Here is a 13,660-nt window from a genome sequence, read left to right on the forward strand (position 1 = left end):
GACATTTGGGGTTTTTTTACACTCGTTGTGACAAGGAACCTTTTTAGAGACAACTGTATTTGCCTTTTATTATTATTATTATTATTATTATTATTATTATTATTATTACTAGCTAAGCTACAACCTATAATAGCTAAGCTACAACCTTAGTTGGAAAAACAGGATGCTATGAGCCAAAGGGTTCTAATAGGGAAAAATAGCCCAGTGAGGAAAGGAAATAAGGAAATAAATAAAGTATATGAGAAGTAACGAACAATTAAAATAAATTATTTTAAGAACAGTAACAACACTCAAAAACATTGTTCATGTATGAACTATAAAAAGAGACTTATGTTAGTCTGTTCAACATGAAAATATCTGCTGCAAATTTTGAACTTTTGAAGTTCTACCAATTCAACTACCCGATTAGGAAGATCATTCCACAACTTGGTAACAGCTGGAATAAAACTTCTAGAGTACTGCGTAGTATAGATCCTCATGATGGAGAAGGCATGACTGTTAGAATTAACTGCATACCTAGTATTACAAACAGTATGGTACTGTCCGAGAAGATATGAATGTAAAGGATGGTCAGAATTATGAAAAATCCTATGCAACATGATTAAAAAACTAATTGAATGATTGTGCTAGAGATTGATATCTAGATCAGGAATAAGAAATTTAATAGACCGTAAGTTCCTGTGCAACAAATTAAGATGAGAATCAGCAACTGAACACCGGACAGGAGAAAATATTCGAAACACTTCATAATAGATTGATCACCGAAAATCTTACAAGACTTTCTTAATAAGCCAAGTTTTTGTGCAATTGAAGAAGCGACAGATCTAAAATGTTTTTCAAAAATAAATTTGCTGTCAAGAATCACACTTTAAATTTTAAGTCATACAGAGTTAAAGAAACATTATCAATGTTGAGATCCGGATGTCAAGGAGCTACTGTCCTTGACCTACTTACAATTACACTTGAATTTTGTTAGTATTCAACTTCATACCCCATAATTTGCGCCATGAACTAATTTTAGCTAGATCTTTATTAACCCAAAACGTGCTGTCAATTTTATTGACGCATTATGAGCTATAGAAAGACCACGTCGATATTAGTGATTCTTCACTTTTCAAATTTCCCGGGATTCAGTCTCGGACCTCGTGAGACTAGCTCAGTGACATAGATATATTCTTTAACCAATCATCTTGCAGCTGGAGGAAAACGTTGCCAGATATTATAAGGTTTTACTTACAATAAAAGGGAAAAGGTAACATCAACTAAAGGGGGTGGGCGGAGCTATGGACGTACGTTGATGTGTCGGCCATAAGAATGTTTTTCATTTCCAACACATTTTATCATTATTTTCCATTTTTATTCCTTAGAATTGCCTTTTATGATGATGATAATGATTCTTTATCTTAATCTAGTGTCTGACATTAACAATGTCAGTGATTATGACATCAAATGATGAAAGTGATGATTGCCCAAACGCACTTGGTAAGATTTATGGGTGCAAACGAATCTGCCTGAAAAGGGATCTAAAAAGGATGTATAACACAAAATTGAAGTCTTCAAATATGTAGTACAGTATACAATATGAATAAGTTTTGTATATATTTTTTCACATATGCTTATGCCTTTTTTTTGTTTCATAAGGTATGTAATAATAGTGTTGGCGGGAGTGTGCATATTAAAAAACATGCTTACTAATACAGTACACATATAAACACATCCATTCAACAAACAATTATTTCTTGTATATTTATTAAAAATTTTCTTACGATCGTTCACTTAATTTGATAACCTTATATGAAAAAAATTAAAATGCATTAAAAACTATTTTATCAAGTCATCAAACACGAAAAAGTTCTTAACATGTGTTCATTATTTTTAATTTGTAAAAATTTAAAAAAAATATATTCTCTACTTTTCTGTCAGGTTTAATCTCCATTTAAGGACATTCTTTAGATTTATAAATACTTAGTAATTTTGTTTGTAATAAATGAGAAAATATTAGTTTAATGATAAAATTGTGATACTCATGATGCAGCCGTCGTCCTTTGACATCATTCCCCTAGCACTTCGTGGGTTAAAGGATTCATCAACCCCAGATATTCATTAAGGAGATGGAACTGATGCAAAGAGAGTAGCATCATCTGCATATAAAACAAGCTTGTTTTCTAGGCCAAACCATGTGTCGTGTATATAATATGAAAAGTAATGGCCCAAGAACACTTCCCCGAGGAACACCAGATATCACATTCCTATACTTTATATGGTACCCATCAACAACAACTCTTTGCCATCTATTACTTAAAAATTCAGTGTTGATGATAAGAAGAGACCCAACCACTCCCAACTCTTAGAGTTTGAAGATAAGGGCCTCATGATTAACACAGTCAAAGGCAGCACTAAAATCAAGGCCATTCATATCCTCCTGATCACAATCAAGGGATTTCTGTATAGAATTGGAAATTGTAAGAAACACATCATATGCTTCAAGGCCTTTAAGAAAGTCAAATTGCAAACTAAGAAACAAATTATTACCTTAAGCAAACTTATTATTTAGACCTTTTGCATAGATGTTCAGAAAACTCTTAGATAATATGGGAGTTATGGAAATTGAACAGTAATCAGCTTGACTTGAGCTACAACAAACACATTTACATAATGGAGTAACGTTACCAGTTCTCAACAAGTATTAAAACCAGCAGTTACCGGCAAGCAGCATGGAAGCACCGTCCCTCTGCCGGCTCACCGGGTGGTCACTTTGATTTCACTCACTGATGCGTGTGGTCATGCTCTCCATTGCCTTAATCACAAACATGGCTGAGTTGATTTTCTTTGCTATTTCTTTTCAGGCATGTCTGTAGTTTATAACCTATAGAGAATCCAAAAGTAGACATACCGACCTGCCCTGGTGTTGTCAGTTGTAGCTAGGGGACCTTCATGAGCAGGTCGTCAGTGGATACCCATTCTTTAAGTCTAATGCATGGGGCATAATTGCTCACAAGTTTTCTCCTGTGAGGAATGTAGGGAGTGGCTGTCCTTCCAGTGGCAGGGGTATGAAAGGAGAAGGAAGAAGTCTTAAGCATGACCCCTCTCCTTGGTCGTCTTTGAAGTCTAGGAAGTTGGACGAACCTCTCCCTTTAACCCCTGGTACCCTATCCTGGAACCCTTCCCCATTGGCCTCATCTGAGGGCGTTGCTAAGAAGGGTGACCGTTTTATTCTAACCTAAGGACAAGCATTGATAGGGAAAAAACCAACCTTCGTTCCTATGTGACATAGAAATCCCTGTCACTTAATTAGGGAGATTGATTCAGCGCGAAGTGGAGACGATCATTAAACTTGATGGAAGAGAGTCGACCAATCAGGGCATGATAATCTGTATCTTGGCCACTGATTGGCCCAAGGACTACATCTACAGTTGTTAGCTAATACTTGTATGTTTTGTGATACTCTCGTTAAATATATTACTTTAATTACTTTCTATCAAACCCTGTGATGGTATGATTAGCTGTGCATTTACAGTAATATCATGGCTTTCATTTTCATCTATTGCACACCTTATACCACAAGGAAAAGCTTCCCTTTTTTCTGCTTGTTGTTTTTATATATTTACTTAATTCTTTAATATTATTACTTATATGGTAATATGGTTTTTTTTGTACCTTTTTGCAACAAATTATATATATATTATATAAAAAAATCCAGATTCTAAGTTAACACCAAAGATGTATAACTATTCCTGGAATGCTATTTTGCAATCATTTGTTTGTTATGATGATGTTTGGGCTGTCTAGATGTAATGAGATCCTAACATGTACACTTTGAGGAACTTCAATGGATTGTCTTTCATTGTTGTTCTATTTCTTTATATCAAATAGTTATTCTTGATGTGTTTTCTTGAAGTAGAAACATAGGCTGTTGTAGTATTATCATTTGTTTTCTGTGAAATATTGATATAAATTTAAGATTTTATTCTTTCGAAACTGAATTACTTATTAAATCAATTTCAGAGACTACCTCATATTAGTCGTGATGTTTTTCATAGTGAATGTGAGCAACAACTTAGCATTCAGCTTCCGAATCTCCATGCCCCTACACATGATCTTCCGGAGTGTAAGTTTTTGAAGGGCTATTTTTTTTAACCTCATTTTTTATGGAATTTTTACTTCACAGTATAATGGAAACAATTGGATGTTGGATTTTTTTTTTAGATTTTCAATGTTTTCCTTTAGTAGCAAATTCCCATTTGATGATAAACTATCAACTTTTTTTATTTTCAAATTATCACCTTTTCAATTTCCCTATCAATTTTTTGAAGCTTCAAACTACCAAATTTTTCTTAAGAATTAAAACCAATAAAATTGGTTTATCAAACTATTGACTTTATCTTATCACAGGAACCCTTATCTCTGCCGAGGAATTATTTTGTGATCAATTGGGATTGTTTGCTCCATATGGAATTTTGCCAAAATTGTGCTAAGATGAACTTCATTAGTACTTGCAACAATCCCTTAGAAATTAAGAGAAATAGTAATATTGATTTTTTAATGCTGTTATTTTATGTATTTTTCTAAGTTAAGTTTTATACAAATACTTGAGTGTAGAATTATATTCAGATTTCTTCTTTTTGCAGGGTGGACTAATTGCCAATATGATTATGGCTATTATTGTATTAAAACGTAGCTACACGTTGATCAAGTACCTTTCTGTAGCCATGATTACTCTTGGAACTGTTATCTGTACCTTTGCCTCTGCCGAGAGTATGGTGAGTATTGTGGTTGATGTTTTGTAATATGTTATTTTTATTAATAAAATAAATTTTTGAATATACTTACCCGGTGATCATATAAGCTGTCAGCTCTGCTGCCCGACAGAAAAACCTAAGGACAAAATACGCCAGCGATCGCTATACAGGTGGGGGTGTACATCAACTGCGCCATCTGTCGAGCAGGTACTCAAGTACTCCATGTCAACACAGAACCAATTTTCTCCTCGGCCCACTGGGTCTCTATTGGGGAGGAAGGGAGGGTCCTTTAATATATGATCACCGGGTAAGTATATTCAAAAATTTATTTTATTAATAAAAATAACATTTTTCAATATTAAACTTAGCCGGTGATCATATAAGCTGATTCACACCCAGGGGGGTGGGTAGAGACCAGCATTATATGTTGACATTATTATGAGCTAAGTATTTTGTATTTCATTTTAGCAGTTATTCAAAATAACAAACATAAAATAAATAAGTACCTGGTAAGGAAGTCGACTTGAACAATTACTCTGCCTTTTTAAGTACGTCTTCCTTACTGAGCCTCGCGATCCTCATAGGATGCTGAGCGACTCCTAGGAGCTGAAGTATGAAGGGTTGCAACCCATACTAAAGGACCTCATCAAAACCTCTAATCTAGGCGCTTCTCAAGAAATGACTTTGACCACCCGCCAAATCAAGTAGGATGCGAAAGGCTTCTTAGCCTTCCGGACAACCCAAAAACAATAATAAAACATTTCAAGAGAAAGATTAAAAAAGGTTATGGAATTAGGGAATTGTAGTGGTTGAGCCCTCACCCACTACTGCACTCGTTGCTACGAATGGTCACAGAGTGTAGCAGTTCTCGTAAAGAGACTGGACATTCTTAAGATAAAAAGACGCGAACACTGATTTGCTTTTCCAATAGGTTGCGTCGATTATACTTTGCAGAGATCTATTTTGTTTAAAGGCCACGGAAGTTGCGACAGCTCTAACTTCGTGTGTCCTTACCTTCAGCAAAGCTTGGTCTTCCTCACTCAGATGGGAATGAGCTTCTCGTATTAACAGTCTGATAAAATAGGATAAGGCATTCTTTGACATAGGCAAAGATGGATTCTTAACTGAACACCATAAAGCTTCAGACGGGCCTCGTAAAGGTTTTTAAATAGAACTTAAGAGCTCTTACAGGACATAAGACTCTTTCTAGTTCATTTCCAACCATACGATAAGTTTGGAATATCGAACGATATTGGTCAAGGCCGAGAAGGCAGCTCTTGTTTGGCTAGAAAACCAAGTTGTAGAACATGTAGCCGTTTCGGATGAGAATCCGATGTTCTTGCTGAAGGCATGAATCTCACTGACTCTTTTAGCTGTGGCTAAGCATATCAGGAAAAGAGTCTTAAAGGTGAGATCTTTCAGGGAGGCTGATTGTAGCGGTTCGAACCTGTCTGACATAAGGAATCTTAGTACCACGTCTAAATTCCAACCAGGTGTAACCAAACGACGCTCCTTCGTGGTCTCAAAAGACTTAAGGAGGTCCTGTAGATCTTTATTGTTGGAAAGATCTAAGCCTCTGTGACGGAAGACTGATGCCAACATGCTTCTGTAACCCTTGATAGTGGGAGCTGAAAGAGATCGTTCCTTCCTCAGATATAAGAGAAAGTCAGCTATTTGAGTTACAGAGGTACTGGTTGAGGATACGGATACTGACTTGCACCAGTTTCGGAAGATTTCCCACTTCGATTGGTAGACTCTAAGGGTGGATGTTCTCCTTGCTCTAGCAATCGCTCTGGTTGCCTCCTTCGAAAAGCCTCTAGCTCTCGAGAGTCTTTCGATAGTCTGAAGGCAGTCAGACGAAGAGCGTGGAGGCCTTGGTGTACCTTCTTTACGCGTGGCTGACGTAGAAGGTCCACCCTTAGGGGAAGTGTTCTGGGAACGTCTACTAGCCATCGAAGTACCTCGGTGAGCCATTCTCTCGCGGGCCAGAGGGAAGCAACTAGCGTCAACCTTGTCCCTTCGTGAGAGGCGAACTTCTGCAATACCTTGTTGACAATCTTGAACGGAGGGAATGCATATAGATCTAGATGTGACCAATCTAGTAGAAAGGCATCTATATGAACTGCTGCTGGGTCCGGGATTGGTGAGCAAAATATTGGGAGCCTCTTGGTCATCGAGGTTGCGAAGAGATCTATGGTTGGCTGGCCCCAGGTGGCCCAAAGTCTCTTGCATACATCCTTGTGGAGGGTCCATTCTGTTGGAATTATTTGTCCCTTCCGACTGAGACAATCTGCCATGACATTCAAGTTGCCTTGGATGAACCTCGTTACTAGTGATATGTCTAGACCTTTTGACCAGGTGAGGAGGTCCCTTGCGATCTCGTACAATGTCAGAGAGTAGGTCCCTCCTTCCTTGGAGATGTACGCCAAAGCCGTGGTGTTGTCCGAGTTCACCTCCACCACTTTGCCTTGAAGGAGAGACCTGAAGCTTTTCCAGGTCAGACGTACTGCCAGTAGCTTCTTGCAGTTGAAATGCATTGTCCTTTGACTCGAGTTCCATAATCCCGAGCATTCCCTACCGTCTAATGTCGCACCCCAGCCTACGTCCGATGCGTCCGAGAAGAGAACGTGGTTGGGAGTCTGAACAGTCAGGGGAAGACCCTCTCTAAGGTTGATATAGTCCTTTCACCAAGTCAGACCAGACTTTATCTTTCCTGAAACCGGGATCGAGACCGCTTCTAGCGTCTTGTCCTTTTTCCAGTGAAAAGCTAGATGGTATAGAAGAGGACGGAGGTGTAGTCTTCCTAGTGACACAAATTGATCCACGGATGACAGTGTCCGTACCAGACTCATCCACAGCCTGACTGGGCAGCGTTCCTTCTTCAGCATCTTCTGGATGGATAGCAGGGCTGGGGGTTGATCGTCTTGTTCAGCAACGTCCTCATCAGAGGGTTCCTCATCCGAAACTGATGAGGAAACGGCAACGGAGTGGGCAACGTCTGACTCGCTGAATCCGGTCGCACTGGTGGATGCGTGACGGAGCCGGACGCAATATCATGGCACTGCTGCACAGTCTGTGAACTGTCAACAACCATGGGTGCGCGAGGAAGTACAGCGTCAACCCGAAACTGACTAGACTGTCTGGGTTGTGCAGTCAACACCCTACCGGGTTGCTGAGGTTGACGCACTGCGTCACAACAAGTCACCTCTGCTGGTTGTTGAACGTCTTCCTAGTGACACACTGAACGTCAACAACCACCTCCGAGCGTCGCTTAACGTCAACGTGCGACTGGCAACCCACACTGGGTCGCATCGGTGGAGGAACCACCTCAACTGGCAGACGCGAGTAGGATACCTCAGCGTCAACAGGGCGCACAACCAACCGGTTGGAAGGTTGTTGGCCAGAAGGTTCTTCTCCGTATTTAAGTCCTCTATCAAGGACACAAGCTTGGACTGCATGTCTTGCAGCAAAGCCCATTTAGGGTCTATGGGAGCAGGTGTGGCAACAGACGGGGTTAGCGACTGAGGCGGAACCATTTACCATCCCTGGAAGCCTTGTTATGTGTGACATAATAGTACAGCAAAACTTCAAAGGCTCGACAAAAGTTGAGAAGTTGACCTGTAAACAACTTGGAGCGTCTCCTGGCTAGGCGCCAGGGCGAGTCTACCAGAATTGAGAAGTCTATCTGGGCAGAGGCATGAACTCCCAAGCCGAGAACTTCTCTCATGTCCTAACAGACTCTCGCTCTATAAGCCAGTTTAAAAGAAGGGAAATCAAAGGCTGTATCTCTAAAACTCCTCCTGGTGCAAAAACCAGTCGCCTAGCCAACGTAACGCTCTCTAGGAGAGCGAGAGAGCACTAGCTTAACAACAACGGCTTCGAAGTAGTTAGGCCTAGTGTAAGTTCTGACGTTAGGCGAACGAGGAGCAGCAGTTACAAGATCCGGACGAAGATCCTTAAAAAATCATCATGATTTAAATAAAGTCCATAGGAGGCTAAGCAGCTTAAGGCTCCTCTCCAAATGACAGAGTCCTCAAAGGAATATCAGTAGGAGGGAGAACAGCACTTTCTCATCTACAGGAACCTTGTCAGATAAAAGCTAGGTTATCTTAGTGAGGGTCTCACTGGTGCATTAGCAGCAGACCAGAAGGCAACGTTATGTAACTGCTTGACAGTCTGTGAACTGTCAAAAACTGAACTGTCAACCACAACAGGTGCGTGAGGACATACAGCACTGGTGCATTAGTAGCAGACCAGAAGGCAACGTCATGTAACTGCTTGACAGTCTGTGAGCTGGCAACAACCATAGCTGTGTGGGGAAGCAAAGCCTCTACTCCTGACTGACTAGTCTGCTGCGGGCGAGTAGCGGTAACCACAGTGGGTTGCGGAGGTTGACGCACAGCGTCAAAACAAAGCAACTTAACTCCACCCTCCTGTTGTTGTGGTAACTCGCGAACGTCAACGGAGGGTAGCGTGCGTCTGTGAACGTCAACGTGCGGCTGGCAGGGTACACTGCGCATGGGTGGTGGAACTCTCACAGGCGGAGTGCGGGAGCAGGTAGCGTCAGCGTCTACTGTACGCACAACCGTGGTTGGTTGTAGGCTAACGGGTGCAGCGTCAACCTTCTCCGCACGATACTCCTGCATAAAAGATGCTAACTGTGTCTGCATAGACTGTAGCAAAGACCACTTAGGGTCTACAGCAGCAGGTGCGGCAACAGACGGTGTTACTGCCTGTTGCGGTACCACTTTGCCTCTCTTAGGAGGTGTGCAGTCATCGGAAGACTGCAGCGAGTCCGAACTGACCCAGTGGCTACACCTGGGCCGTTGGACTTGCGCGGAAGGGACCGACTTGCGCTTAATAAGCTGCGAGACCTTGGTCCAAGGTTTCTTACGAGAAACCTCTTCCGCAGACGAAAAGTAAATGGGCTCTCTCGTCTTTGTGTGGGTGGGGCGATCTTGGGTAGATACGCCCGAAACCACGGAGGGAAAACGTCTGTTCGTTGATCAAGGCCTGACGAACCCATAAGTCGTTCGACATTACTTCTCCCCTGGGCTTGGGAGCTTGCAAGAGGTCCCGGACTAGGTGAACGACAGGCACGAACAGACGAACCCTCGGACGCAACACTGTAACACTTTGCGCATATCACTTTATCACTTCGATTTTCTGTTTTGCACTTATTTCACTGAAATCGAAACTTTTACTGATTTCTACCTGAAACACGCAATTCTACCCTTCATTAAAAGGTAGTAATTGCGAAAACAGTCGTATAATGCAGTTCATTAAAACTAGCAAAAACAGAAAACATATATAAAGATAAAGAATTCAGTGGCTGGGAAAGAGACTAAACACTAGTTCAAATAAACTACGTTTACAATCTCTCAACGCACATAGCCTGGGGACAATAATAAAACCCTAGAAACGTTTTACCTTCTTCCCCGTACAGCGACTAGGGAGGAGAGTAACACGAGAACAACGTTACCCGCTTGAACGGAACGTTTTTTCTCCTCTCTCTCCCTCCGTCTCTATCTCTCTCTCTCTTTCTCTCTTGATTTCGCACCTGAGAGAAGAGCCCAATTATATATCGTCAAAACATGTTATTTGGCTAAAGGAAAAAAACTGAAAGGTTTTCCAAATAAAAAGTTCCTTTAATTTAGAATTTAAACCATTTAAGCTAAGAAAGAATGAACGAAACGTCAGAATCGATTTACTCTTACTGCAAAGTGAAACCGTGATACACTCTCTCTCTATCGTAACGATAGAGCGCATGCTGAACGTCCTGAACGTCAACAACTGCGTAGTCTAAAAAACTAAACGTTAGTTCATCTTTGAAAACAGTACGAGACTATCAAAGAAATTCTTTCATAAAACATTAAATTTAAAAAGTTTTAAATTCTTTAAAGGCTAAATATGATATAACGGGCTCAACGTTGATTAACTTCGGTTCCAAGTTAGGACCGCCTACTATCAGGAAAGGTCGCATATAAACAAAACATAAAAATTTATTTTTATATGTTTATAATAAATGGAAAGTTAATCGAAGAGGCCTAATAAAGGCGGAGAGATATAAAATATATACAGTAGATCTATAACGTGTTAAGCAAAATTACTAAAAACCTAAACACACTTCCGTCTAAGGGAAGGGTCGGCCATTTAAAAGTGAAAGAGAGTCCATACTCTCTTTGTCACCATAATTAAATCTATCCAAAACGAGTTCAAGTTTTGAGATGAAGATAAAACCCCTGCATAGCGAAAGCTCAAAACTAGAATAGTGTACTTCACCAAATAGTTGTGAAAACAAATCCAGTTAGTAACAGCGTATTTAGTAGGTCTTGCCAGTGGCACGACAGAGAGAAAATTGGTTCTGTGTTGACATGGAGTACTTGAGTACCTGCTCGACAGATGGCGCAGTTGATGTACACCCCCACCTGTATAGCGATCGCTGGCGTATTTTGTCCTTAGGTTTTTCTGTCGGGCAGCAGAGCTGACAGCTTATATGATCACCGGCTAAGTTTAATATTGAAAATTTAAAAGTATCGCATCAAAAAAGTTATTTCACAGTTGTCGTCTTTTCAAATGTGCCCTGACCCCCATTACATTGGTGATTGCGGGCTTCCAATTGTTCTTTTGCATGTCAACTACATTAGTTCAGCGTCTGTTTTTTATCTTCCCGTCACTCTCATTTCCTATCCACATATTGTATGTAGCTTACTTTTCATCCCAACCACCACATTTGGTAAAACAAAGCTTTCTTCTTATTGCTGTTAAATTATTTCTATTGACCATTCTTTCTGAGACTTTTTTGTTATTCTCTAAAACTTTTATTTGTTACGACACATAACTCTCATCACTTTACCAATTGTGTACATTTCATATTAATAGAAGATAATAGTTTTTACTATTTCTTTTTCTACTGTTTAGTATTTTGATAAACTCCAATTTTTCAATCAACTCTTCCCTTCATGAAATGCTTTATGTGCTTTGCCAACCATACACAGTTTCCCTAAAGTAGCATATATTCAATGTTAGCCAATAACCCAATGATGTAAATTAGTTTGCCTGTTTAATTCCTTTGCCTTTGCTGATAACTGGCTCTTGCATTTTTTATCTTTATATGTTCTGTTTTTATCAAGGTGATGCTTGATCCTTTCTCTTCATTGGTTCTTTTCACCAGCTGTAACTACCTTTGATACTTTTCCCATTAATCAGCACTCTGTTGAGAGTTGTCAATTTACCTAATGATGTTAGCATTTAGAACATCATCACTTGGTGTTATTACCCCTGCCAATAAAGTTGGAAGGACGTTATGTTTTACACCCTGTTTGTGTGTGTGTTTGCTTGTAAACAGCTTCCTGGCCACAATTTTAATTGTATAGTAGTGAAACTTGCAAGGATTAACTGTTATGGGAAAAGCTGGAAATTATTAAATTTTGGAAGGTCATAGTTGTCACAAAGACTTCAAACTTGGTTCATATTTGAGTGTGTGAAAATCCACACCTAATAATACATGTCTAGATCAAGTCCATGGTCAAGGTCAAGTAAAAGGTTAAATTCCAGTCATCAACCCTACGGCTACAATTTTTATTGTAAAGTAATGGAACTTGCAGAGTTTTTAAGCTGCTATATAAAGAGCTGGAAATTATTAATTACCTCTGCCAATGAGTTTAAAAGGAGGATATGTCTCGGCCCTTGTTTGTGTGTTTATTTGTAAACAGCTTCCTGGGCAAAATTTTAATCCTAGGGTAATGAAACTTGCAGTGATTAACTGTCATATTAAAATCTGGGGATGATTAAATTTTGGAAGGTCAAGGTCACAGTTGAGCAAAATGTCCAATTTCCATAATCAGCCTCAAGTTTGGACATCGTTGTCACAGAGACTTCAGACTTGATTAATATTCGAGTGTATGAAAATCCACACCAATTAATACATGTTAAGGTCAAAGGGCAAGGTCAAAGTTAAGCAAAAGATCAAATTCTGGTCATCAACCATACGGCCACAATTTTAATCGTAAAGTAATGAAACTTGCAGGGATTTTAAACTTATGTAAAGAGCTGGAAATGATTAAACATTGGAAGGTTAAAGGTCAAGGTCACTGATGAGCAAAACGTCCTTATCACATAATCAGCCAAAAGTTTGGACATCCTTGTCACAGAAACTTCAAACTTGGTTCACATTTAAGTGTATGAAAATCCACGCCAACAGAAATAAGCTGTCTTGGCGGAGGTCTGCACTCTACCGAGCGCCCCTCTAGTTATTATTATTACTGGCTAAGCTACAACCCTATGTGGAAAAGCAGGATGCTATAAGCCTAAGAGCTCCAACAGGGAAAAAATCGCCAAATGAGGAAATGAAATAAGGAAACAAATAAACTATATGAAAAGTTATAAACAATTAAAATATTTTATGAACAGTAACAGAAGGTTGTTAAAAGGAGAGGAGGCAAGGAAGAGGTGGGTGGAATATTTTGAGAGATTACTGAATGTTTAGGATAATAGGGAGGCAGATATAATTGCTGTTGCAGGTGTTGAGGTGCCAGTGATGGGAGATGAGAATGAAAGAGAGATTACAAGAGTGAAGAGAGCACTAAATGAAATGGGAGTAGGAAAAGCACCTGGTATGGATGGTGTGAGGGCCGAGATGTTAAAGGAAGGGGGTGGGACTGTACTTGAATGGTTGGAGAGATTGTTTGATATATGTTTATGTTGTCAATGGTACCTTTGGACTAGGTGTGCATGTATTGTATTACGATATAAAGGAAGGGAGATGTGCATGAGTGTTGTAATTCAAGGGGTATTGGTTTGTCGAGTGTTGTTGGAAAAGTGTATGGTATAGTAGTAGTTAATAGGATCAAGGTTAAAACAGAGGATGGAATCTTAGAAGTACAGGGTGGTTTTAGAAGAGATAGGGGATGTATGAATCA

At 39.8% G+C, this 13,660-nt stretch overlaps 1 protein-coding gene across 2 annotated transcripts in view; it reads left to right on the forward strand.

The window, feature by feature from the left end:
* The window catches only part of LOC137622301 (UDP-xylose and UDP-N-acetylglucosamine transporter-like), a 117,487-nt gene that overhangs the window by 66,530 nt on the left and 37,297 nt on the right, over window positions 1-13,660 (forward strand). For both annotated transcript variants that reach the window (XR_011040413.1, XM_068352863.1), the window contains exons 4-5: window positions 4,006-4,108; window positions 4,629-4,760. Coding sequence is in view for 1 of the 2 variants with exons in the window: in XM_068352863.1 (XP_068208964.1) it covers window positions 4,006-4,108; window positions 4,629-4,760 (235 nt within the window). In the remaining variant the exon portion in view is untranslated. The remainder of the gene's footprint in view (window positions 1-4,005; window positions 4,109-4,628; window positions 4,761-13,660) is intronic.

The sequence above is a fragment of the Palaemon carinicauda genome, chromosome 29 (assembly GCF_036898095.1).
Source record: "Palaemon carinicauda isolate YSFRI2023 chromosome 29, ASM3689809v2, whole genome shotgun sequence".
Lineage (NCBI taxonomy): Eukaryota > Metazoa > Arthropoda > Malacostraca > Decapoda > Palaemonidae > Palaemon > Palaemon carinicauda.